General features: G+C 44.2%; 1 protein-coding gene across 5 annotated transcripts in view; it reads right to left on the bottom strand.

Moving 5' to 3' along the window:
* Nucleotides 1-581: 581 nt before the first annotated feature.
* The window catches only part of kcnh8 (potassium voltage-gated channel, subfamily H (eag-related), member 8), a 55,955-nt gene continuing 28,947 nt past the window's right edge, over nucleotides 582-27,589 (bottom strand). For 4 of the 5 annotated variants that reach the window (XM_086014159.1, XM_086014158.1, XM_086014157.1 and 1 more), the window contains 15 exons: nucleotides 23,138-23,371; nucleotides 20,924-21,055; nucleotides 18,763-18,890; nucleotides 18,423-18,660; nucleotides 17,942-18,099; nucleotides 15,044-15,248; nucleotides 12,149-12,358; nucleotides 11,035-11,234; nucleotides 9,699-9,948; nucleotides 7,268-7,485; nucleotides 6,288-6,326; nucleotides 5,458-5,708; nucleotides 4,681-4,790; nucleotides 4,407-4,486; nucleotides 582-2,540 (listed from right to left, as the gene is read on the bottom strand). In XM_086014159.1, coding sequence (XP_085870285.1) covers nucleotides 2,025-2,540; nucleotides 4,407-4,486; nucleotides 4,681-4,790; nucleotides 5,458-5,708; nucleotides 6,288-6,326; nucleotides 7,268-7,485; nucleotides 9,699-9,948; nucleotides 11,035-11,234; nucleotides 12,149-12,358; nucleotides 15,044-15,248; nucleotides 17,942-18,099; nucleotides 18,423-18,660; nucleotides 18,763-18,890; nucleotides 20,924-21,055; nucleotides 23,138-23,267 — 2,865 coding nt within the window. In that variant the 5' untranslated portion in view covers nucleotides 23,268-23,371 and the 3' untranslated portion in view covers nucleotides 582-2,024. The remainder of the gene's footprint in view (nucleotides 2,541-4,406; nucleotides 4,487-4,680; nucleotides 4,791-5,457; nucleotides 5,709-6,287; nucleotides 6,327-7,267; nucleotides 7,486-9,698; nucleotides 9,949-11,034; nucleotides 11,235-12,148; nucleotides 12,359-15,043; nucleotides 15,249-17,941; nucleotides 18,100-18,422; nucleotides 18,661-18,762; nucleotides 18,891-20,923; nucleotides 21,056-23,137; nucleotides 23,372-27,589) is intronic. The other variant, XM_086014156.1, reaches the window with a different exon arrangement.

The following is a 27,589-nucleotide window of genomic DNA, read 5'->3' as shown; positions in this document are numbered from 1 at the left end:
TGAATAAAGTGCTGGTTTGAATGGAAAAGTGAATATGTGTGTGGAATGGATGAATTGTCACCGTCGGTGTAGTCGACCATCATTAAACAACTTGCCGGGAGGAGGTTAAATGCGATGTGCTACGAAATCCAGATGAATGTACAATATGTCTTACATCATTTTGTACTTTTTGCCTTTGTGTTGGCCAAGTCCTATAGTTTTCACCAAAACCGATGCCTCAGTTTGGACTGAGCGCCATGAAAATATGAGTGCACTGTCCGGTCGGCAAAATGTTACCATGTCAATATCAAACCGCATGTTTGGTAGCATGAAATGCCACATATTAATTAAAAAAGAAAAAGTATTGTTTTGAAGTCTCAACTTGACGGTGTTGTGGGAAATAGTTGATAGGAAAAGTTAGGATAAGGGCAAATACATGGAAGGTCTCTGACTTTTAATCCTACAGTGCACTAAAATGGAATAAATGTTGTCCACTTCAGAGAAAATTCCATGCAATGCAGAAAACATGCACTTTTGTAACACTGAAGAATAATACTAAAAAAACAATAGACTTTGACTTAACAGTCATGTTAGTCATTTATTAGCATAACAATTCTTGTCTCTAATATCAAAATCTGAAGGGAGGGTGAAACGATTTATTCCAGTACATTCCATGTGCAAGGTAGCGTAATACAACCAAGTGTACATTAATGCAAAACAGATCTGCTGGGATGAGACTCAGGACCTTTTCCCCGTTTGGGATCCCGCTTGTGCCGCCCAACAAAAAATGGCACTACCTCGTATACAGAAGCGCTATCCTAAAGTCTTGCATTCTCGAAGGTAAAAAAATACATCATTTTGTTTTGATACATTCATATAAATATAAAAGTCTTAAATATTGTGCATTTCTATGTGAATATTGCCTTCGTTGGTCACCTGTGAGAAAACAAATGTCAGAGCCGCGAACCCCTTCATCAGAATCAGGCAAACAGCCTACGACGTGGACCATGAACCGGTTTATTGTCGGTCTGCTCCGGGCTACTCCACAGCAGGGATGCATCTGACCACTTTCGTCTTTAAATTACCTGGCTGTTTCAAAAAAAAATGAAAAAAAAATAAAAATTCAACCCACATCCAATAAATATGCATCAGTAAATGTCAAGTTTGGTTATTAAAACAGTGTTTCCTTTAAATGGATAAATGGCAAGCTGGATTCCCTCATAGGGACATGCGGCATGTTAATGTGCGTCTAACAGGTACTACTGAAAAAGTGCTCGGACAAGCATGCAGAGAGCGAAAGAAGGGAGGAAGGAGGACTGAGAGCCAACCATGGTAAAGTGGGGCGATCTTGGAAAGGAGCCAGAGAGGGAGAGGCAGAGCCTGCTTAGCGTGACAGACGACAGCAGGGCCCCGAGTTGCTGGAGGCCAACGGTAGCCAGCAACCCCAACCCGACTCCCCCTTCCCCGAGGACCAGCAGTAAAGCGCGCAATATGTCCAGCCGCTTGTTCCTCATCCCTCCCAATGTTGGACGACGAGGGCCAATCAGGGCTGGTCCTTGGGAAACAGCATGTGGGGGGTGGGTTAGGAGGCTTGGTTGGGTGGGGATTGCTTCTGTCAACAAAGACCACTTCCACTTAAGACTTCTCATCATGTGAATGGCTCCTCAGTGTCTTTTGTAGCCTTCATTTTGGCAGCACGGGAGCCGACCTGCTTCATTTTGGCCCTCTGTGGCTATTGCTTTCAAATAGTAAGGTGCCTCAGGGGTAGTTGGGTGGCAGAAGGGAGGAAGAGAGGGAGGGGTGTTAGTTGTTTGCCATAAACCTTTCAACCCTGTCTTAAGAAACACGATAATGCTATAAGCTAATGCTAACACAACTCATTTGTTGTCATGCAATCGAATTTCTCATTGCGTGTCTCGAAAGCAAGAGCGAGCTTGCATCCCTGCAAATATCATCCGATGATGTGATCCTTCCCAGAAAAGTCCATGGAAAAAAACAAAACAAAAAAAAAAACAAAAAAAAAAAAACAATAGATTGCAGGCCTGCTACAAACTCTTCGTTTGGTTCTGGTAGATCTGCACGAGTCCACACTGAGGGGAGCGCCCGGAGCTCCGATGAGGGCTTACGTCACTCCCGTCCTGCGGAGGTGGACTGCGTACCCATGACCTGATAGAGGTAGAAAGCCCGCCTTTGCATCGGAGAGTCTCCGGCGAGCTGAAAAGCGAGGAAGCCAGCCGCGCCTCTGCCATGATGGAGGAGGCTTGCGTTTGAAAGGGACTGGGGGCGTACCCAGGCTGAAGGTCCCGGGGTCTGCGCGCGGGGGGGTCCGCGCTGCACGGCGACATGGACGCGTCCGTCCAGATGGAGGGAGTCTGAGCCGAGGGCGGGGGAGGCTCGCGCGGGGGGGAGGCGGCGCCTTGCGGCTGAACGTGGTGCGGGGAGCCACGCGTGGGCCACGCCAGAGTCGTTTGGGGCCCGGATGACGTCAGCGTTTCCATGAGCTGGGCCATCCGCTTCATCACCTGGCCAAGGTCTGCTACTTCCCTGCCTAGGTTTAGCACCTGCCAGTTCAAACAAAAAACATGCGCCGCATTCAATCACTCAATCAAAAAATCGATTGTCAATCCGTCCGTCAGCCACTAATCCAGTTCCTATTTCAGTCATGATGCTGGTTACTAATTACATGAATGATATGTGCGGGGTGGGGCGGGGCTGGGGAGTTGCCTCGCCCCCGTGCATGTCGACGGAGGGCCATGAAGCCATGCCAACGTGCCATCTGCCTCTGCCAGTTGGAGCGCTCATTGCCATTCATCAGGTCAATCATGCATACCAGCAACCGGAGAGAGAACAGCAGCCCTCGCAGCGTCACCCACGACGGCAGGTGGGAAGCGGGACCACCGCGCTTATGGGTGGCGCTCGCCGGCCGCGCCATTAGGTACGCCGGCGTAGGGATGCTCTGCTTTTTGGATAGAGATAATCACGCCTCAGGCTGGCTGACGCTCTTGTTCGGGCGCTAACGGAACGACATGTTCAATAGGTTTCGGTGCTCGCAGACTCCGCTGCATTGATTGCAGTGGTGGCTGAGAAAAAAAGCCCGACCCAAACTCGGGCTTGGGTGAAAATAGAAACGGTGAGAGCGACAGGCCGATCCGACGCGCCGTCAATACGGTGGCGGTTCTGTTTTGCCACCTCAGAGAGGAATTGTGGGAGGTGGTCAGCCCTGCAGTGGCAAGCAAAAAAAAAAAAAAAAAAAAAAACCCAATCATATTAGATGTTCAGAGGCACCAGTCACAATATTAGGCACACCTGGACAATCCAATGCTCCTTTTTGGGCACTTTCTTTTTCAAGTATTGTATGTGGATGTTACTTTTTTTTTTTTTTTGGTCAAATCAGATCTCAGCCTCAATGTGCTGCCGTGTCGATCGAATCTGCTCCGGACCTTGAGAATCGGTAGTGCTGACCGATGTAACTTCAACTATGATCGCAACTCTTGAAGCTTTCGTCAGTACATTTTGCTGCCTGGAATCCCGGTCGGCATACATGCAATGCGTGTCTTCAGCAACATTTTGCCAAGGTCTACCTCGGGTCATTTAATGCTTTGCAAGCTCGTTCTGGTCATTATTGTGCAATTATTCAAGTCGTTATTGACCCGGGCTCCTTGAAGGACTGGCACATTATGTTGGCGATTACGCAATACAGAGGGCACCATGTTAGGCCTTGCATCGTCATCATAGTTGTAACTCCAAAGAATTAACCTTCGGGGAGATATATGCAGCTGTGGGGTAAAAAGGCAAAGGTGAGAGGTTTATCAACGACAGGAGTTGATTGAACTGCGATCGTCGCAAGTGCATGGCTCTTGTAGCCGTGTCCCCTCCAAAAAATAAAAATAAAAAAATCAGGAAAACAAAGACAGCGCATCCGAAAGGGTGTCTTGTAGATGCACCCAGCGGTGTCACAATTTGGTGGCGGGGAGTCAATCTAAATGTTACACCTGATCGGGAGTCTGCCGTGAGTGAAGTCGCCTGTGACCACTCCCACAGCGGCGCAGCGACATGACAGTGGCTCAAAACACACTGCCAAGACAACAAATGACTTCATCAGGGGGAAAAAGTGGAAAGTCTCAGACTGGCCAAGTCAATCACCAGATCTTGACCCTCGTTTGAGCCTACATTTGACCTCTTGAAGAGGAGACTGAAGGGAGGTGACTGAATAATATATTTCGACACAAATTTACGATTTCACTTCACAGGGTCTTTAAGTAATTGCGTGTTGGCAGACGAGGCACATAAAATCACTTAGAACTATTCATGTCATGTATCTTTATGGGGGAACTGTTTTGCTTCCAATGAAGGTCACAGCGTCTGCAACTTTCTTCACTCTTGTGTGACACACGCGCGCACACACACGCGCATACACACTCGCTTGCCTGTTGGTTGAGATGTCGGAGTTGTCCTCTGGTCTCCTCCGCTTTTGCCGCTAATTCCGCCGTGCTGACGCGTGGCATTTCTGTGAGCACAAAACAGGAACGTTTACAAATCAGTCCCAGGAGCGCTGACGTGCGTGTTTAAAAAAAAAAAAAAAAAACAGCGTCTGGCAGCGAGAAATTTTTGCAAAGTCACATTAATCATAACTAATCAGGCCAAGGCAAGTGAGCATTTTCACATCACTGTATCTGAGATGCAGCGTTTCAATGGGAGCACCTGTGGTGGATGCTGAGGCACTGGTGGCACCGTTGTCGTGGCAACCGCGGTTGGAAGGGAAGGCCGGCAAACTTCCCGTCCCCTCGTCGTCCTCTGTTCCGTCCACTATCCTGCGCACGGCAAATAATGTGTGAGCGCCGCGTGGAAAACTCTCTCTAAAACTTTGAAAACATTCTTCATCTTCCGCGTTTTGGCTGCTGGGGAATGTCTCTTTGACATTAAAACAATGACGTCTAAAGGCTCCTGTTCACATTTTGCTTTTTGCTGTCACCTTCCTCGCCACTTTGACGTGGAGCGAGGCGAGACGGCGGCCTCCCGTCATTTCCTTTTGCCGTCCCCCAACAACGGGGGTCTGTTGCGCGATGATAAATTGCTGAGCGCAGACTGTAAAGCATGCCCGTCCCTCTTGGTTTGGACTCGGCTGAAAAAGAACATAACGTGCCGAGGCGCAAATGATTTGCCCAAAGCTAGGCCTACAATATCTGTCTGTGGCAATCAATCAATGTGATGATAATCATGTGATTCTCAATGAGCCAATAATGGGCCTCGAAAACCAAAAAGAGGTGAAAAGAAACAAATAAGGGGCATTATGATGACTTTTTTAAATGGACTTTAAAAAAAAACAAAAAACAAAAAAACAGCAGCGGCGCCACTGCGGGGGCGTCGCCCTCTGTAAACATCTCTCGATTGTAAACCCCAAAATGTCTGTTTCCTACTGATTTTAGCGACATACTAAATCCTATGAGATTCTCGTGAGAGCAGACCCTCTCAACTCACCTGGGGCTCAAGTTGGAAGGGTCTAAAGTGACCAGCGTAATATCCTGGCTCATCCTCCGAGACTTTTCAGAGCTTCCGCGATTGGCTTGGCCCACTGGAGATGACCCGCCGGCGCCCCTCGGGGTCACCGCTCTGCTCCGCTCCGATGACAGACAATCATCATCTTCCCTCACGTCCTCGCCACGCCCCCCCGGGGCCTCGGCGAGAGGTGCGCAACCCCGAACGAGTCGCCCGTTCCTTTTCACACCTGACTGAGGACGGAAGGAAACAAAGTAACATTCATTTGTGAATATTTCAAGAGTAGCTTTTACGATGCAGAGTTCATGGAAAATGTCTGATGACGCGCGGACATTTTCAATCGTATAAACCGGCACCGGTGACCCCGAAGGGCGTCTCGACGCACAGGGAAGAAAAAAGAAAAAAAAAGTGCATATCATAAATAAGAATGCAACCAATTTGAAAGTGTGTGCCCTCTGTTTTGTCTGTCAGTACTATAATAAGGCTTGTGGTCAAGGCTCAAATATTGATTTGACCCAACTCTCGAAGAAAAACAAAAACAATACAAGCACAAAGTTCAAGAGTGCTTGATTGATTTTTTTTTTCCTGTGTAAAAAAAACAACAACTGGCAATTATTTTATAGTGAAGGTGCAGCCTGAGTGCTAATTGACCCGACTTCATAATATCAAAGTCATTTCACCCCAAAGAGTCCATCAACCGTGTTTCACATCCTGTATCGAGCCGATTAAAAGATTCCAGAGGACGATCTTTTGAATCGTGGCACCCGAAGATGAGGATATTGCTCTTGGCTTGGAAATGATCAATCTAGTACCTGCAGATCCAGAGCGGCTGTGGACAGTCTGGCCTTCACCTGCAAGACAGCCAAAAAGGGAGAAGTACCTTAAAGGAGCAACCAACCAGCCCAGTGTCTGCCTACTCCCTCCTTTGGCTACATCAATAAGCAAGCGACGCTATCTGGGCTAAAGTCTTGGCACGCACCTCTTATCAGTTCATTAATCCTCCCCAAAACGGATCCTTCGCTAAATCTCAACTCAATCTTGTGCTTCCAACTTTGTGAGAACACAACACAACTGCGTCCTCATTTAAACTTTTGCCCAGTTGTCATAGTCGACTCAGTGCAAACGCTTGCCCTAAAAATCCGTTTTTTGACCCATCCGTCACTCTCACACATTGACAGCGTGCTACATTTGGATCAGAACCAGGATCCTGATCATACCTGTAGTAGTAGTTTTGATGATTATACAGAGGATTTTTTTTGACAGGAAAAATGTGGCAGTAGAACACTTTTCAGTCATTTGTGATAGACGCATTTCTTGATTAAAATTGAACCAGTCACGGCTGTCCTACTTTCTGAATCTGAGCCGTGATTGGTTGTTGTGAGCAGTTGTGATGTCATTTTCAGTCGACAGAAGACAAAATGGCCGCCCCCTGAGATGGCTAAGAACGAGTGGATTAACACTTATTCCACAAATTGCAATATTTATCAGAATGCTGTGTTTCAACAAGTGGGCCTGCTGGGAACATGAAAAAAATATGTTTGGGTTGACTTCCGCGTTAAGTATCTTACAATATTATCAAATGTATTTTTCAGGAACTAAACCTCTGCCTTGTTTTTGATGAGGAGTTGGGCCCACTACACCGCTGTATTTTAATGTTAGTCATGACGGTGGTACTTGGTAAAGTTCATTATTTTGTTAAGTCTTCCATTTTAGGTGGTACTTTGTGCAATATCCATATTCCCATGAGTAAAATCCAACATCACTGAATTCAATATAAACATGTATGGCTCACATGTGTCTCTTGTCCCTCCCTCAGGTTGTAGGTGAGATCCTGCTGAATGTCCTGCACAAAGTGATGCGAGTACTCTGGGTAAAGGTCCAGCACCTCATACAGACCCTTCAAGTTAATACACTGCAGGTCGCAGTAGGTCAGCGCTTTCACATCCGCGTTGGTTTTGATCACTCGGTCGTCTAAGGACAGGTTGGCTCCAATCAGGTCCCCTTTGCCTGCTCATTGGACACATAGATGGTGCATATCAGAATCAGAGTTTTATTTTTTGGGTGAGAGTGTGAGGTTTTGGGTGACTTTTTGGAGAGGTGAATGTTATGTGTGGCCTACACCTCACCTCACCTCAGTCTTGTACATTGCAAGATATGCTCATATGTTCTTCACCGTCATGCCCCATTCAATTATTTTTAAGAATGGGACACCACTCGGCTGTCAAAGTGAAAATAAAAAAAACAAGATGTGCACTTTGTAATGAATAATTTGATGATATTGTAATACTAAGAGTAACCGGCTCATCCATTCTTATTAAGGCAAACGGTAATTAATGACGCGCGATTGTACCCATTTCAGCATGATAACAAATGTTTCATTGTGCCTACAAATCACAAAATAAACCAATAAAAAAGTGAAAAAGTGCTTATCCAAATGCAATAAAAAGGATTATTATTTATATTAATGGTGCGTCAGGTAGTGATTTACTCCTGCTGTCGACGAGACGAACACCTCTGCTTACTTAGAGTTTTCCCCCCATCCATCTGTACCCCCCCCATCCCCCATTTCTTTTTCTTCCCTCTTAATCCTTGTCCTTTATGTAACTAACTAACTTTTACTCTCTCTCGATGCTTTCCAAGTTCTGTCCTCAATTGACTCTGCTACGCCACAATTAAGTTATCCTCACCCAAGAGGGACTTGCAGGGAATAAACAGACACGTCATGCATAATAAACAATATCATTATTGATTCAAGGCGAGATGTCGTTTCTAGCAGATGTTTGAGGATGGAAATACTCATCCTGGGAATCAGGTTGGTTTGGATTATGCGTCAGATTAGTTTTGTGAATTTCTTATAATGAAAAACACATTTCACATTAGGGGTGGGAACGGTAATCGTTTTTTCGATGCATCGTTCGGCGTATTAAAAAGATTCTGACTCGATTCACAGGTATCAATAATCGATATTTAGAAAAAACATGAAAAAAAACAAAGCATGCGCAAGCGATTACGTGCGTTTGTACGTCAGACGTCTGTGCTAGGCTAAGCTAATACGTGACAAGATGGCGGAACAAGCAAAACCTCATACGAGCGCAGCGAAGTCAAAGTGGGAAATCTAAATCTTTGCTCTTCCTTGAGTTTTTTGTTTTAAAAAAGGTACCGGTGTTTTAAATGGACTATAAAATGTAAGCCAATGTAGTGATGCATCGCAATCGCAATCGAATCAAATCATAGGCCTCTGAATCGGAATTAAATCGAATCGTGAGCCTCTAAATCGGAATCGGATCGAATCTTGAGGCACCCATAGATTCCCACCCCTATTTCACATGAATGTTACTTTGAAGTAGAAAACTGGATATTACTCAAATTCCTGGTGATGAATTATTGTAAAAAAAATATGAAATATGGATGGTGGATTACAAACTAAATGAGAAGAGTAAGAAAAAGAAAATGATGATCACTTGTAACAGTTCATTATTTTGTGTCTACGGCGAAGGCACATTACTCTTTTTAATGCATCCTATAGTTTGCTTTTCCTCTCATTAAAGCTTCTAAAATTTCGTTTGACAAAAATACACTATCAACATAATTATTTTTACACCTTATTTTTCGCTGAATTGCATCTTGGCCAAAAGTTTTCAGCTCGTTAATGAGAAGTTGCCATTGTTTTGCTAACTCATTTGTGTTGTGTTTCATCACGGCCTGACTTATGTAAACATAACCAGCAAACGGAGTGGATAAGAAGGATTTGAATCTGACCCCAGTTAACTGGACAGATGAAATGATGAGGACAGCATTTGGAGAGGACTGAAGGACATTTTTTAAAAATAAAGCCTATAGAAGGACGCGCATGTGGTCAAACCTGTGGGAACCGAATGATCTTGCAGCCGCCCAATTAAGTCAACAATGTACAGCGGAATACATTCTGCCATGGTTGAATTCTGCACGTCATCAAGTAAAGCGTGGCAAAAATATGACAACAAGCAGATCCTAAATTGGATTTCACAGCCGAAGCATGTTGAAAAATGACATCTGACTAGACGCCATTTCATGGGAGCCTTCTCCAAACAACAGGCTCATTTAAAAAGGAACCAACTCTATGCCAGCGAGGCTCTCGGAGCTTCATTATCAAGGCTCCTGCTGCACTTTTCCTTTTCGAGTCTTAATAAAGGCACGGTGGGACTCTCCTTACGCAGCCGTAGGATACACGCGGTATCTCTTACCAAGAATTGCCAACACCATGCCGTCCTTCAGGACTTCCATGCTCCCGGAGCACACGAAGAAGATGGCCTGCAGGGCATCGCCCTCTCGGAGGAGGTACTCCCCCGGAGCGCAGAAGGTGGTCTTGATGTGTAGCGACAGAGAGCGCAGGCAGCCCCGGCTGGCCGAGGCGAAGAGGGACAGCTCCAGGATCTCCTTGTTGAGGTGCATGGTGATGTCGGAGCGGAGCTCATCCGGGAAGTCCTTCAGCAACTGGGAAGACGTCATGAAAGTCACTCAACATTATATGATCGGTATTTGAAGTAGTAGTAGTAATTTAGAGCATTCTTCTATGCAGCTCGTGAATGAACAAGTGCACGCTGTTGCCGCACACAAAAGCAATAAATCAGAATCCAAAAACAACGCTATCTGATACGGCGTTTAAAAAAAAAAAAAAAAAAAATGCTAAACATATCAGCTGCCTGTCTCCCTACTTGTCGGGACTAAAATCGGGAGCTCGGCACCCCATAAGACTGATCAATGAGCCATCGGGGCCTAGCCGACTGTAATCAAGAGGCTCATCTTTAATTCATCTGCCTGAGATTCATCAGCATCGCTCCATCCCGGCGTCGCCGCGCGATGGTGACAGCTGTCTCACGCAGCCATTCGCAGCCTGGAGCCAAGAGACGCTATTAGGCCTCACCCGCTGCCTGCCTCGCTCTCCGTGGCTCGCTCAAGGTGGGAACGAGACACCGCTCCTCGCAACTCATAAAATGTCCCCAAGTAACCTCTGGAATGACACTCCACCTTGAAGAAAACTATTTTTGAGTCCACCAATTCCAATGCGGTTTTTGTATTCATCACTCCTCTTCACTATTTAGCAACTATTGACAGTTTGAAGAATGAGCTTTCCCACGAATTAAAGATTAAAAATTCATTAAAAAAAAGAAAAATAGCACTTCATCATATTGGACCTTATAAAAAACCAAAGAAGGTTCTCAGTAACCTGCGGTTACATGATTTGCTTTTTTGGAGGATAAAGAATATATGCATGTGACTATTATAGTTTCTGCCAATGTGTCACAGCACCATTTGCGTTGTTTGTTAGCATTAAGACAGATGTCACGTATTGAAGGTTCATTTGTATTTTTGTTGTAAATGACCCCTCTGTGTAGCTGAAAAAAAAAGGCTCCCAACCCATGGGAGCTACTTGCCATACAAAACCATTAAACCTAAAACCCCATTCAAGAAGTACAAAACTTGAAACACTTTACAACGTTTGTTTGGCCCAATAGACAGGACTCCCTTTTCTACAATTCCCTTTGAGCAACCAAAGGAGGCGGGACCTCTTGTTTGTACCTCATTACAGTCGATGCCGTTGTTGACTGACCAGGTTGTCTGAAAATACTCCAGCATTCGCTGCTTCAGGCTGCGTGGCAGATGATGCACTCGTATAAAGTCCTTGAGGTCTTTGGTCCTGGTGTGGTACTGGGACCAGCGAGAGTACATCCTCTGGATTATGGCGGTCACGTTGCCAAAGACCAACGCGTGCATCAGCGCTGCAGGAAGAAAAGAAGAATAATGGATGCCTTTGGGCTTTTTTGACATTATATTCCTCTGCGGGGGGGGAAAAAAAAAGTAGTGTTAGTTGGAGTCGTGAGGAGTATTTCGATTCAGTTTCACCAAAAAGTGGCTGCGTGCTTTTCAAAATGACCAAAAAGTATGGATTTTCCCATGAGAGCAGTTTTGTCAGAAGTCAATGAGCAGCAAATAACTGAAGGATGTTCCTAATGGACAGTATTAGGTTGTGCCTTGCATGTTTTTTGCACTCACGACTAAATACGACACTTACTGGTTAATTTCAACCGTGGATACTGATGAACCTTTATCCCAAATTGCTACAGTTGCCACAGTGCGGCCCTGAGCGGTCGGTCTAGCGTGTGTATGCAAAAGTGAGTGCCGGTGACTGCAGAAGCCTCCAGGTGTCCGAGAACATTTCACACTTTGCGGGAGTGAGGCTGAAATGTCCACGGGGGGAAAACCCCGCCACAGTTACCTCTCTTCGCCCCCCTAAATGCAAACGCTGGTTCAACAAGCAGAAACTGGATCAGACTGACCCAATTAGAGCTACTTGATTAATGCACCTGCAAAATTAGACTCAAAGCACAGTGTGCACGTCATTGTGCAGGTTCAGCTACTCACGATTCTTCATTCACAATTTCTACATCCACAACATGAGGTACACCTACGAAAAAAATCAAAAATAAAATACAATTTGCAATTTTAAATGACACTGGTAGAAAGTTTAATGTAGCCAGTTTGCATAGGGAACCCGTATTTGGTCATCTAAAAGGAAAATCGGCAAAGGGCTCATCTCACTTTGAGATCCATGTCAATCAGCAACAATCAAAATGCTTATACAGTCCACCATTTTTAATTGTTAAAAAGAAAATCATCGGCGTCCTGTGCATACCTCCTATAAGCATGACGCAAATGGAAAAGATCTTCTCAATGTCGGTGTTGGCCGACACGTTGCCGAAGCCCACGCTGGTGAGACTGCTGAGGGTGAAGTAGAGAGAGGCCACGTAGACGCTGCGGATGGCGGGGCCGCTGGTGGTGTTGGCCGCGCCTCCGATGGGGTAGTACGGCGACTCGAGACGCTTTGCCAGCTCGTGCAGCCATCCTGGTTGGATTATGTAGCGATGGGCAGGAAGAAAGCGGACACACTCATATTTATATTGCCAGCTAGGCCATCTTTATAAAGGGTCGCTCTTGCTATAGTGCTTGATTTTTAGGGTTAGCCCTTCCCTCGATGAACTTTGTCTGAATTTCCAACACATCTATTTTTGAAGCAACCTTTCCGGTGAAATGTTAATCGCGGCCGGTGTTGTGTCTCCTTTGGAAGCAATTTACATCAGTTTACCTCATGTAACATCTTCTCTTCGACCGACACAAATGGCAGCGGTAGAGACGGCTAAAAAGACGCTAAAATCCACATTGAAGTCAACGCAAACATATTTTTTTTCCAAGAATATGTTTTATGCAAGCCCACTAGGTGAAGCAGGGCATTCTGATAAATATTGCCTTTGTGGAAAAAGTGTTAATCCACTCGTTTTTTCGACATCTCTGGGGGCGGCCATTTTGTCTTCAGTCGACTGAAAATGACATCACAACTGCTCACAAGGACCAATCACGGCTCAGATTCAGAAAACAGGTCAGCCGCGATTGGTCGTTGTGAGCAGTTGTGATGTCATTTTCAGTCGACTGAAGACAAAATGGCTGCCCCCAGAGATGGCTAAAAACTAGTCGATTAACACTTATTGCACAAACGCAAAATTAATCAGAATGCCGTGTTTCAACTAGTGGGCCTGCTGGGAACATATTCTTGAAATAAATATGTTTGGATTGACTTCCGCTTGAATGATTTCCTCAGTTTTTTCAATTGCCGTGCCACGGTCAAATGACATGGGACACAATTATGGTTTGTTTACTAGTGGTACCGTCAGAGAAGCTTTGGATTTTGCCATTTTCAAATATCTTATTCAAGTTCAAACTAGTGGCGTACATTTTTGGAATAACATGCTGTTCCGTCTCAGCATGTAGTTAGACGACAGATGACTTTCATTATTGTCACAATGTTCTTTTGTTTGCCACTGGAGAAGGACTAGTTACATCCCAGATCGTTTCGGTGATTGCACAGAATTGTTTTTACTACTTTTCCACACAGCATGCTCAGATGCTCAGTAGAGTAAAGCTCGTCAAGATGGATAAAGGCAAACGTGGCAGGTTCTGGACACCGTGGTGAGCAAAAAGCTCCTTTGCTGAATCCAGAAACAATGGATTGAACAGAAGCATATCGGATGCTTTGGAAGCGGAACTAATCCCTGGTCAAGCCGAAGTGGAGACATGCAGCTGATCCCTGGAGAGTCTCCTTGCAGACACTGATGAATGGTAATTGGATAGAAGCCCCTCACAGCTGCCTGACTTCAACGCACATTCGCCATCAAAAATGCATAACGAGGATACAACACATTAATCCTGCCTCCTGCATTTTAGGACACCGAGATGCGGTAATTGGTCAAGAAGGATCGGCGTCATTCTCATGGCCCAGTCAATGCTGACCCGGAACCTCTTGCGAGGACAACAGCGAGAGGTAATCGCGAGCGGCGCAGTTCATCGATACTGACCAGAGATCAGCCCAGGGGGTCTCATTATCTGAGGGACCTGCGTACTGAAGGGAAAGCCTTGGGTAGAATCGTTAATTATCAGCGGAATCACACCATTCTCTCACTTTTAGCCCACAATCACCTGTCCGCACAAACACCGGAATCCATAAAACCCGTCATCATCTGGAAAAAGAAAAATCACCATTTGCGGCAAAAAATGTATACGAACCCATACTTTACGTAGGTTCATAATAATATTGCGCTCCAGAACAAAATCAGTATGACTATTTTTAGCACTGTATTTCAAATGCAAAAAAAAACTGATGCCGGTCTAGTCGCGTGAAAGCAACGAGGGATTACGCCACAATGCAAGTGACGTTTTTGTGGAGCCGTGACGACCAAATAACGGCTGAGATGAAATTAAACTGAAATTAAAATATGAACTCGTTAGGAGTCTCCACCATTCACATTAAAATGGATTCAAATGACTTAGGTATGCAGTGTCTGCTTTCCATTCAATTTGGAATTAGAAAAAGGTGGATGGGAAAAAAAAAAAAAACAAGAATCGATCCAAAGGAGAACAGTAGGTATCAATATCCAATCAGGATCACTTGTAAAATCACAGCGCATGGCTTTCCCTTCTAAACATGTCCATTGATCTCTAAAGGCTCGATAGCTTGTCAGTGCTGAATTGCAGTTGAGATTGTATTGTTTGAGTTGTTATAGAATGCCACTTTGAGGTTGTTCCAGCAGCCTCAGAATCGAGATTTCTTAAATTAATTGGAAATGAGTCTATTCCCAAACAATTTCCATTCTGTAGAGAGCACGCAGAGATGGTACAGTTTTATCACAATTGACATAGCACGGCCTTCCGTTTTCTATAACACAGGTGAGCTGGAGCCAAGAGGTGCAGTGCAAAATGCTATAAAACACTCTTTAATCTTGAAAGTTTGAATTGTATACAAAAATTAACTATCAATTGGTAGAAAACTGACATTGTTTTTGCTTTTCATCATTTGACCCACTTTCTTGCATTGTTTTGTACAAAACAGTTTTTTCTGCAAAAACACCAAAGACAGTTGGGTCAAATTGACCCAAGTTGTGGATCGGTCCATTTTTGACCCAAAATTGTCTTATTATTAACCCAACTGTTTTTAGAGTGTTGTATTTTTGCAGCAAATTTGGCATTTGCCAATGCTCACCAATATCCCAGTTGTAGGCGTTGGCCTCCATTTCCATTTTACCGATGATGTACCAGATGCAGGCCATCCAATGGGCCAGCAAGGCGAACATGGACATGAGCAGGGTCAGGACCACGGTGCTGTGCTGCGAGTAGCGGTCCATTTTCTGGAGGAGGCGAAGCAAACGCAGCAGGCGCACCGTTTTCAACAAGTGCACCACAGACACCTGGTGAAAGAGACAACTGGCGTGAGCTCCAGTCGTACATTTTTTTGCAAAATGCAGTCGTTGAGATGTCAAGTTTCCCATTTGCGCCTTTCCAAAAGTCATATACCGCTCTGCTATTATTTAGTGCGATGTAGGACAAGGTTGATAGGTAACCTTCCACTGAAGACGTAGCGTATGTTCCAAGTATATTTTTCGCATATGGAAGCCCAACTGGGAGTATGAAAAAGTGGGACATAAGTGCTATAGAAGATGTATATACCTGTATAATGTTGCAACGAGGGAGTGTAAAGCAGGAAGTGCACAGGCGGGTATATCGAAGAGAAATACACGATGATGGCATTTCAACAGTATTAAGAAAAATACGTGGTCACTTCTTATCAGCGCGTGCCCCTACGCCCTTTGTTTTATTTTCCCACCACGCACTCTCGCTGTGAGAAATAGAGCAGCAGTGCAGGATGAGGGGTAATGAAGCCTCCTACCAGGCCTTAGGGAGCAGCTTCATCTTCTCGCCACCATCTATCATCACCCCGCATCCCACCTATGGTGAGGCCCTCTCTCCTCCACCAGTACGGATACTTGCGTTCTGCCTTTCTCCATCAGATATTCCCGCCTTAATCTCACCCGTGTCACCCCTTTCCATCGCTTCTCAAATTTTCCCGCTCCACTTGATTGCCTCTCTGTGGTATTTGTGCGCCAGAATGTAATTTTGACAACGACGCTCATTTATTCTCCACCTGCCAGCAGCAATGTGTTTTTTTGTGTGTGTTTATTTTCAATTGTTTTACAGACGCCGCGCTATATGCAAAATACATCACATGTATCGAATCCCCAGTTTCTGATGGATTCAGTACATGAAATCAAAATCTATGACCTTATTGGCGACATTTCAGCAATTACAGGCCATTTCTAGTTCCGTGTCTCCCTTGAGGCAGGCAGCAGGCCTCGGGGCCCAGTGGCCCTAAAAATAAATTATGATCTCCTGGGACTGTGTGGTATTTCCATTAATAGAGTCTGGAACCAAACAAGGACCTTTGCCTAGGGGCAGCGTGTCAGTGTGCCCACCTCTTTCCCTCCGCTGTTAAAGACATGTTTAGTCTTTGCTTGGGAGGTCTGCATGCAGACACACATTGACACATTTGTAATGACACGAACCAAACAATGGGACCTGATTCTTTCTTTGAACAACTATTATGGTGCTTATTCATATACAGTACCATAAACTCGAAGAATACACTGTCTATCTAGGGTTATTATTACAATGCTATGTTTGGAAATGACAGCAATCTCCTTCAATTTATGCTTTGAAGTCATGCTTGGCACTGGATAAGTGGAAGAGAATGTACGTATATTCGCACAATCTGAGAACCCACCAAAACATTTTCAGAAAATAACTTATGTCAAAGTTATTTCAGGATAACTCTCGGCTGAAGTTTACTGTCAAACCTAACATAAAACTAAAAGAATTACACGTTGCCTGCAACACTATGCCTTAAGGGCTCCTAGATTTAGGCTAACACAATGTGAAATTTCGTAGGCAAAAGCTAATGATTAGCATCTAAGTTGCAAAGGCTAACGAATAGCATCTAAGTTGCAGTGTTGCAAACCTTTAAGCAATGGTTATTAGAAAACAAATGTTGCAGCAACACAGGTAGAGTGACTATATAAAATACTCACAGGCATATATTCTTGAGCCTCTACAAAGAACAACAGATATTATTGCACTGAGAAGCTGAGACATGTACAGGTACAGTACATTCTATCCGCATGTCTGTCTTATACTGCCCCCAAGTGGCCAAGGCATGCACACAAGAAGGAGCAGTATGAAGTGCGGTGAATTGAAGTACGAAGTGTGACAAAAACTGCCCCCCAAAAATTCTATACTATTCAATTGTGTCATTACTGCACATTTTTATAAAGTACAATATTATAGAGTGCTATTTTTGTCATTGAAAAAAAAAAAAAATTGGGACGGGAGGCTGGACAAGTTGGACATCTCAAGGCACCACTGTACTCTGTATTGTAGACTTGTACCTAACAACGTGAGTGAATGTTTGAAACAGAATTGAAGTGCTGTTTTTACATCTGACCATTAATATGCGTGTTAATGAGACGGCTTTATGGCGAACCTCACGACACAGAGGATCCTATAAGTGAAAGTAAACAGCATCGTAAAGCAAAGTATCAGTCGGCGAGGGTCAAGTCGTGCAGCTCCACCTAATTGCTCCACCGCTGCACTTCCCCTTGCACTGTGCTCCCCTTAAGGGCATCTTGGGTTCCAGTCAAGCCGTGCAGAAAAAGTTTTAATGATGCAATAAAATACAATTGAAAGCCTCTGTATGCGCAATCAATAGACAGAATCAAAGAGGCAGCCGAGCAGCAATGGGAACGATCCATGTGAAGCTGCTGTGGAGGAATGTCAGATGTGCTTTCCAATCCACACGCATGTTGACAGGATTAGTTTGGTCCTCTGTTGGGCAAGACATCAATCATCAGGCTTTGACATAACCTATTAATGCTTGGGTGCCTTCAAAATTGGTCAACCCTGAATTAATTCTTTAAGACTTTTTTTTTTTCAAATATGGTGATCATTGAGAGTTGAGTTGTATCCCATTTTATAAGCCAAAGAAGTATATTGATTACCTTCTGTTATTGTCAGCAATGTGGGTTGAGCAAAAGAGCCGTAGGCTACTCACCACGCTGACTTTGAAGGCATAGAGCAGGTCAAAGGGCAAGGCGGCCACCAGGTCGATGATGAACCAGGTGGTCAGGTAGTGAAAGCAAATCTGCCGCGCGTCAAAGATCACTTGGCCGGACTTGCTGACGTAGGTTGTGCGGAAATTGAAAACAATATCTGTGGGAAAATATTTAATTCTATTTATCTATTTTTTGTTTGTTTTGTTTTTAAATCAGCAACAGCTACATTCAGAGACTGCTCACCTCAGCTTGACATTTAAACACACCTAAACAATTGTTACTTGTGTAATTAATGACTGAAGAATTTTTTTTTTGCACCATTAGGACTAATAGGGATTACGTTTCATTCTTCAATGTGTGGATTCTCATCAAAATTTTACAAAGACATCACACGGCAACGAGCCAAGTCCCAAAGCCACGCTAATAAAAACATGAGATGGAGTTACAGTAAAGAAAAAAAAAAAAACAGCCCATACGAACCCAGAATGAAGAGAATCTCCACGGCGATGTCACTGACGGTCGTGCTGCGGGTGAGGTCGTCGTCGTCGCCGATGAAGCACACGTTGTACGGCACGGTCACCGCCACGTAGAAAGTCGCGAGCAGGATCAGCCAGTCCCAGCCGGCCTTGCACGTGCTGTAATGCAGCAGGATGAATTTGGACTTTTTGGCGTCTGCTACCTTGTACTCTGGCAGGGCGGGAGGGTCGCCAAACACATTCTGGACGGTGCACAGAAAGAAATGAAAGAAAAACAATTTGCAACCACAATTTGCACCAATGTCTGCTAGCTCAATGCTATCAGATACCACCACCTGTCTTACCTTGTTGAGCTTAATTTTGCTTTTCTCTCTGCTGTGGAGGTGTCCAGAGACGTGGTAGAGCACCGTGCTGCTCCGCATACGAGCAGAGCTGAACGGAGAGCTTGTTCTGATCCTGCCACGCCGCCGCTCTGCAAACACAGATTTAAGTGTCAAACGCGAAACACAATTCATTGGCTTCATCACATCTTAATGCATCTTTTTAGCATTGAGCGAGCATGCACAGCACATGACCACGGATCGCAGGAACAAAATGAGAGATAACTCAACTCACCGTGAAAGATGTTAGGACAAAAATTGCAACCTTGTGACACACGCTGATATCGGATGAAATTGGCACACACACACAAAAAAAATGCTGGATTGCTTTTCAAACCAACTTGCTGAGTAGCTGTGGATTTTTTTGCAGATTGGGTTACTTTTATTCAAGATTGGCTTAATTGTTTTGACCCAGCAGAGGAAAGTTGCCTCTTCTTCTGTTAGCATCACAATGTGCAGTATTTTAAACTGCAGCTATACTGATAACCTGCTAAGCCATTTCTTGGTAGCTTTAACTTATGTGTATGGGCAATTTTGTTGGATCAAAATCTTGACCTAACATGCTGGCTCAAATCCTCAGCCCATTGTGCTGGGGTATAAATAACCTAGCATTGGCTAGGTCCCTTATGGACCCAGTGCTGGGTTAGCCATTTCACCCACTTTAGGTTACTTTTGACTCGGCAAAAGTGGTAGCGTAGTTATCACTTTCGTCTAATTTTATGGCTAACTTTAAGTTAGTTAAGTTAGCTTTCCAAGGAAAAGTTGTCATAAACTTTCACAGGGCCACATCAATTGATGTGCAGCTTTAACACTTTTGCTTTGAAGCATTAATGTATCATCCCCGACCAAATTTCTTTATCTTAATTTGAAATGCCGCATCTTTTACAGGGGCCCCACTAACTTTGCTTCCTCTTTTTGCTCCGGTCAGATGACTCTGCCAAAGGTTTTGACTGATGAACACGTTCTCCAACGAGGCAGGGCAATGTTCTGCAGAAGCAGTTAAGTAAACCATGATGGATTTGTTATGGTAAATTGCGGCTGCTGAAGTGGTTTGGTGAGTGCCTGCATGCGCGTGTAGTAGTAGTATGTGAAATGGATAGTGTGAAGAGTGATGTGTTGAGAGTGGAACTTGGATAATAGAGGGAGCGTTATTGCCGGCGCGCTCTCAACCTACCGGAGAGGACTAAGCCCAGATTGGCTGGAGGGCAGATAAAGGCAATAACAAAGCCCAACTGAAGAACTCAAGTGCTAACTGCTTTTGAGTGTCCTTTGGAAAGCGTGCGAATTTTCTGGCGCGCCAGTGAGTGCCGGCAGACCCCAGATGAGGGGAACAGACAGGGCCCATCCATAAAAAGGCACCGCCTTGGGGGACACGACACGGCAGGAGCGCCGAGATGGAGAAATGCTTTATTTTTAGACCTAATGAATATCCCTTTGCTGTTCCAACCATTGGTGCGAGGGGAAGTGGGGTCCATGGGTGTTGTGGGAACGCATAAAAGCTGGAGGACGGAAACATATGGACATGTAATAGAGGCGAGTGTGGATTAACGATGGAAGGAAAGCAAAAACGAGGGAAAGTAAGATCGCAATGACGCCCAACCAGTGCGCGGAGGCATATTAGTGCGCCATGCCATACACCGAGACATTACAGTGGGCTGCTTGTCGACGTCTGCGGAGGCATGCTGTATCGGCCACTTTCATTTTAGGTTGAAAGGCTTTTCATTATGTGAGCAAAAATAACTTTGCTTTGCATTGATGCTTCCCGCTCCGCCTTATAATGAGCGCAATTATGCAGGCGAGGAACACGCGCACATACACAAACACATGTGCACGTGCACACACGCTCATAGCAATGACCTACTCCATAGATAAATTTAGCTCAATGTCATTCGTGTGACTTTGGCGAAAAGATGTCTTCAAAACGGATCAAGGGTAACAGATGGAAAGATTCTGAGGACAAAATTGATTACATTCCTGTTTTTCCTTAAAAAATAAATAAATAAAGGACTGTGCACTTCTTGGGTAGGCTATGGAGAACCTGTACGAGGACGTTACCTTTTCTGGTGTCTGGACCCCTTGAGTGCCTTCAGCAGTGGTAAAAGAGCACATCCATGCATTCACTGACCTTCCTTCTTGTCCTCTTGAATGCTTTTGGCTTTAATGTCAGTGATGTCCTTAAATGAAGCCAGGAAGAGCACCACGTCCCCCTTTTCATTCTTAATTGGTACAATGTCCAACAGGCACCAGAAGAGCACCGCTGAAATGGAAAAAAAAAAAAAAAAAACCTTATTAACACAGTTCTTGACCACCTTTTAGTCAGAGTGGAGACACGGCGTGTACTGTATGCGTGTGTGTGTGTGTTGTGTGTCTAGTGAAAGAATGTACCACAGACTCGCAGACTTATTAGTAAGCCCATCTAGAGTTGGGTCCCCCCCGTGGGAGAAGCACAGCCGTTTATAGACGGAGTCTTTGTTTCTCAAGACGAAGCAAGCACACAGGTCCCATCTCTTGCTAAATAGATTGCTTTTAGAAGAAAGCCAGGTCAGCATGTGCGGGTTTGTACGTTTCCACACCAGTGAGATCTGTGCTCGCTGTTGAATGATCATTCTCGGGACTTTGATACTAAACATGGGACCTTGTAAGCTTCAATGTACCGTGCTGCGTTTCCAAATGTTTCTTCAAATTTGGGCTTTTTATTTTTAATTCTAAGCCATAGTAGATAACACAGTATGGAGCGTACAACCAACCTTTTTATCTTTGGCTGTCACAAATTCAACATAGGTACTTATTCCCTTAAAATAACAAACATTTCGTGAGCTTTACTTTGTCACAAAGCAACGTATTACATTTTTTTTAATACGCGCCAGCACGGCCGTGACCCTAGTGAGGGTAAAAAATGGATGGAATGGTCACTAAACTATATTCGATACAGTATAGTAACGTGTTGGATTGCAAGTTAGTCCCGTTAATGCGTTACCGGCATCACTGCTTTTATGTTATGTCTTCATACTTTTGTCAGTTCAGTGTGTGAGCCACACAAGGCACCAAACTCAACTTTTTGACAGTTGTTGAGAACGACAAGTTTTTTTCTCGTCTTCAAGGAAAAGGAATGAATGAAATGCAAATGAAGAGAATCTCCCATGGAGTTTCCTCCCATCACGCCCACTCACACTTGCTTGCCTGCTGATGACTCTAGCAGTGTGTGTGTGTGTGTGTGAGAGAAACTCTGTATGCAGTTGTGCACTTATGGAGACATTTTACACAACAGAAAAATTATTTGCGGACAACTGGCTCATCCATTCAAACGGGAGCAAACCAGTGTCACAGCTTTTCTTCTTCATTCCGATATTTTGGGTAAGCTGAAGACCAAAATCTTGGACTTGGAAAAGGTCAATGAAGAGTTTCAAGATTGTAGCGGGAGGAACAGCAGGGTGTTGTCAGCATAACAATTAGCTGATGTTTTGGCTTCAAGCTGAGACGGCAACAAAAGAACTCAAACAGGGAGATGTCGTAAACTGACAAAGTCTACATTTTGGAAACAGCCAACGCGGAATTACAGTTTTAAACATGAGAAAGTTGAAAGGCAGGCAGACAGATGTTGGATGCAAGTAAAGGAAAAATGTGATATAATATAGCGTAGTGTGACCGGAGAAGCAACACAAAGCAGGACTTACTTCGCAGGACCACATCTGTGATGGTATTAGCAAAGCTGTGATTGCACATATTTTGCAATGCCATCTGCTAAATGTGCCTTTTAAAGTCATATGACACCGTGACTGATTGTTGATTCAATGGTGAGTACGTTTCTTTTTTTTTTTTTTTTTTTCCCCCATTACACCCACTGTGACAAGTGTATATGAACTCATCCAAAGTAAGTTATTCTCTTGGCTCAGCTCATTTATCTACCTGCCGATTTTACAGCAATCGTCTACATCCAATACCTTGACTCTTTCCGGGCGGAACGTCGTGCCATTGGTTATTTATGACAATGTTTAATCACCAAATAATGATGGTGGAACAGAAAATGTCACATCATCATTTTCTTCAGCCATAATTAGGTCTATCCATAGCTGCTGTACGTCAGTGCCAGCTCAAATGAAGCCTTGTCTGAAATAGACACTGAGGACTACCGTCATTTTATGAATATGTACTGGAAATATGGTGATCCATCTGTCTGGGCACTCTTCAATGGCTCAAGTTAGGATTTTACATTTATGGTATTTTTAAAAGCTAAAAGCGTAAACAAGACTGGACGAAAGACTGTAAATGAGAGATTTTGTCCTAGCGGTTTCTGACCTAATGATCCAAAATGACAACAACTGAACAACGCACAGATTACCTGTTTTACTGTAAAACATGATCTCATCCTTAAATTCCTTGCGCCCCTCCAAGGCGTCGTCGATGCTGGTGATGATACTTTCGCTGGTCTCGGGGCCGTACAGGAACTTGCACGCACAACTCTTTTGCATGACTTCGGCCCTGGAGAAGCTTGTGAGCTCACAGAAGCCATCCGAGCAGTAGACGATGGGGAAGCCTTTGGACACCTGAGCGTTGGCCAGAATGAAGTTACTGTCTGGGGAAGGAAAAGGAGGTGGGGTAAGTGACTGTGAACATTTTTACACACACAATTCCATTCTTTTTCAAAGTCATTCAGACCTGATTTGGAGGATAATGCCAAACTAGACGGTACACAATAATCACAAATGGGTTTGGCTTTTTATGCTATAATGAGGGTGTTGATACAAGAGTGTGCTAAATACGCTCATACCAACCTCTCAATTACCTTATGACTACATCATCACATACAGTATGAAAAAAAAAAAAAAAAAACGATTCAAGATCAAAGAGTCAACACTACTAAACAAGACAAGTGTTCGAATCTGATAATATTCATTGCGAGAGCCATCCTGCAAAGTGACTTGTTCTCATAATTTCATTACAAAAATCTATTTTCTGCATCAGCAATTTCGTTTTTTCCCCAACAGCACTGGTATTTAATTGTTTTATGTTGCACGTCAGGCTTTGTTGAACGAAAGCACCTAAACTCAGATTACGGGAGGCAATATTGTAAATCGAGAACAAAGGCCTTGTACGTGTCCCTCATGAGGTTGTGTTCCATCAAATGATCTCCACGCTTGTGGGAACTCCATCACAATATGAATAGATGTCACATTCAGGTGAGTGGGGCTTTCATTGTGCGAGTGACAACTATATGTTGCAAGAAAAGGTTCGGGCGGCAGCCTGTTTGTCATTTGGGATGCAAACACATAGCATCAAAGACACGTGCGGTATAACGTAGTTCCCGTTCATAACACATCTAATAAACTCACCGGACACACCATTACTAGGTACACCTGCACGACCAAATGACAACCATCAACAACGAGCCGACTACAGCCAGTTGAGAGAAATACATTTGATGGACGGATGCTAAAAAATATATCTTGAAACGTACCATTCGTAGTCCTCGTAAATGAATGAAATCCAGCGACAAGGATTTCATAGAGGAGGGAGGCACACAGCAAGAATGTGTTGTCAGCAGCAATACACGGGGCCAGACAGATGGTCAAAGGCGCCCACTGCATTGGGACCAGCTGTCAGTGGTGAGGCCCCTCGGGCCCCTGGTGGTAAGCAAAGACCAACAGGAACGCTGGCCTCTGAGGATCCTGATGCGAAGGCCTGTGGCCTGTCTGGTGGCAGCACTCATGTGCACGAGAGACAGCCCTTGACTGGAAACTAATGTTTTCAGTCAAATTGCTGCATTATTGTGTAGGACAGAGAGGTTTAGAATGCTTGCATGAGAACTACCAAATATGTCATCTGTGGAATGTGGATCTTACTGTTTATAAGTGTACAACAGATAAAACAAATACATGTGCCTGACAATTCTCAGCGTTCGCATTATCATTCCCATTATACACAAATGTACTATTGAAACAACAGCACCGTTATTTTTAGCCCCCAAATCAATGGTAAACGCCTTGCCGGTATGCATACAATCTTAAAACTACTGGGTTAAAAGTAACCTAAATTGGGTGAAATAGCTAACCCAGTGCTGGGTCCAAAGGGGACTAAGTCAATGCCGGGTTAGTTACAAACAGCACGTTGGATTGAGGATTTGCCCAAGCACAATGGGTCAAGATTTTGCTGCGACAAGGGGTGAAAACTACCAATTGTAGCTACCAAAAAATGGGTGACCAGGTCATCAGTATAGCTGCGGTTAAAAATGTTTACTTTTATTAGTGACATTTTCAAGACGATGAAAATCGAGTTACCCAAGTCAAGGTTCACTAAAGCAAGTCGCTGTTTTTTTTTTTTTACACCATATGCCCTTTTTTGATTTTGGTTCCACCAGCTGGTGGCGTGATCACCCTCTACAGGTTTGGCATGTGATCGCCCTCTGATGGTCTGGAGGCCAATTGATTGAAACTTGTGGATGGTTTCCTTAGACACGCACGGTGGTTTATGACCTAACAGTTGGGTCAACATAATGAACACAATCTTGGGTAAAAGTAACCCAATCTGCTGAAATCCACCACCACCAGACGAGTGGGTGAGGAAAACAACCCAGCATTTACTTGGATTTGAAAAAAGTCTCTATAATATCATATCATAACATAATTAAATCCAATGTAAAGAATGGCTTTGTTACCTCGGCCCTTTTCTCTCTCTTAATGTCCTCCACAAAATCCCGCCTCCTCCTCCCAGCTACATCCCTCCTACAGTTTTGGATCTCTCTCCCTAATTACTCTTCATTTCCCCTCTACCTTTGGCATTCCAGCAGAGTAGCCATCCTCTACCTAACCATTTATTTCCCTCTCTCTTTGCACATTTACCTTCTCTCTGCACCACCTGAGAGCATTTGCTTTGACCCCTTCCTTTCACTTAGAAAACACCTGAATCATCTCTTTATCAACACTTTTCTACTCCCCGTCTTTTTTTCAGCCTCTTCATCATCTCCATTTTTCCACATACTCTCTCTCCCTCTTCCCCTCTACTCTGAATTTCTTTAACCTAATTGTTCCTATGCGGAAGCCCATATATCATTTCCTATCATGCTCACAATAGTGCCTGACAGCTGTTGAGGAAAACCCCAGAGGACGGGGCAAAGAAAGTCGGGATGGCGGCAAAAGTGAGAGAGGAAGGAGGAAAGAACAATGCGAAAAGGACAAGGAGAGATTGGCATGGAGGCTTTTTTTTTCCTCCATTTTGAGTGATACTTTCAATTATCAGCTCAAATAATGCAATATAAATACAAAAAAGTGAAACCTCCCAAGAGGAGCGCCCTAAAAGTTGTGCAAATTGGAGTTCAGCCAAAATGCTTGGGCAAAATAGGTCAAACCAAAACTGCCAAGCTTCATCATGCAGCAGGTTTTGCTTTTTCTTTGGCTTCCTTCTCTTTGTGAGGCCATCACAGAAGGGATCAATGATGCTTTATTTATGATAAGTGGAATCATTTGGAGATAGGGTGGAATCATTTGGAGAATGTGTTAGAAAACTAGAGTACTTGGAAATACACCGGACAAACTCACACAGAAAAAGCACGAACCAAGACCCAAACCCCAAACGTCTTCCACTGAGCTGTCCAGGTGTATCTAATGAAGACGAGGATCCACCATTATGGATGCCGCTTGTTGCCATGGTGTCATGGCAACTTCTCCAAACTAATGGTGGTGTCGCTACAGGAAGGTTCCACATTTGTCTTGCCTTGAGGCTCACTCTATATGCACATTAGGCCACTCCTACTCCAGCATATAAAGTAACTAAAACCTATTTAAAGCACAACAATTCACGCAATGGCAGGAAAGAAGAAGAGCCTTGATGTCCAATGTGTCAGTGATACAGTAGGGAGAGCAAAAGATGGATGTTGAGGAAGAAGAGAGCATCGAAGGCGAGGCGATGCGGTCGGGTAAAGGGGAGGCAGACGGACGAGGGCAAGGGAAGGACTAAGGTGACATGAAGGGAGAGCAAAGGTTGGCTGTGAGAGAGATGAAGCTTTGAGAGGAGTAATAATGAAAGATGGAGATGGGGCGTGGGGGGAGGGGGGGGGAAGTGTTGGGAACAACGGAGTGACGGATGAGAACATCTTCTCGCCCTTCTGCGAGAATTCATGACGGCCACTCAGAAAGTAATACGGAGCAGTCACATAGTGTAGCCACAAAAAAAATGTCATCCTCGAGCTGACAATGTTACCAGTGAGGCTTCTTAAGGTTACAGCAAGACGGTTTTAGTGGTTGGGTATCCTACTATTTATTAACGCTTGAAACTATGCTAACCAATGGATGAGCACAGCCTTCCAGTAAGATTGAATTGTAATTAACAGCAAAGAAAATGTGTTAATTTGTTTGTCTGAGTTACTGACGGTGCAGTGGTTCACTACATTGCCATTATATCTGTCTCTTTTTAGCCACCCTAGTCATTTTCTACCAGGAATTAATTGAGGCTAAAAATGCACGACTCGCCCCAGAATTCCGCCGGTGAAACCCGTGTTTGTCGATGGTTATGGACAGGCCATTAGACACGGTGATTCCGGGTGGAATCTTGCTAATTAGGCACTTTAACAAGACAGGGTGCTCGCAGCGACGGGAGCTGCCCTCATTGCGAAGTTTGTCCATTTTAAGTGGGCAGTAATAATCCTGTTTAGATAGTTGCTGGGTGTGTTTAAATGTATATTTTTACGATGCACTTGTCACAGGAAGTCAGTATCCCCCCACATGAAAATGTAGCCAGCTCATTTCGAGCTCCAGATTGTAGATAAACAGCCTATTTCTAATTATTATTACAAGGTAAT

The sequence above is a fragment of the Filicampus tigris genome, chromosome 18 (genome assembly GCF_054856515.1).
Source record: "Filicampus tigris isolate MCC_2025a chromosome 18, RoL_Ftig_1.0, whole genome shotgun sequence".
Lineage (NCBI taxonomy): Eukaryota > Metazoa > Chordata > Actinopteri > Syngnathiformes > Syngnathidae > Filicampus > Filicampus tigris.
The sequence above is the reverse complement of the archived record's forward strand: the minus strand, read 5'-3'. Positions and strand labels throughout refer to the sequence as shown.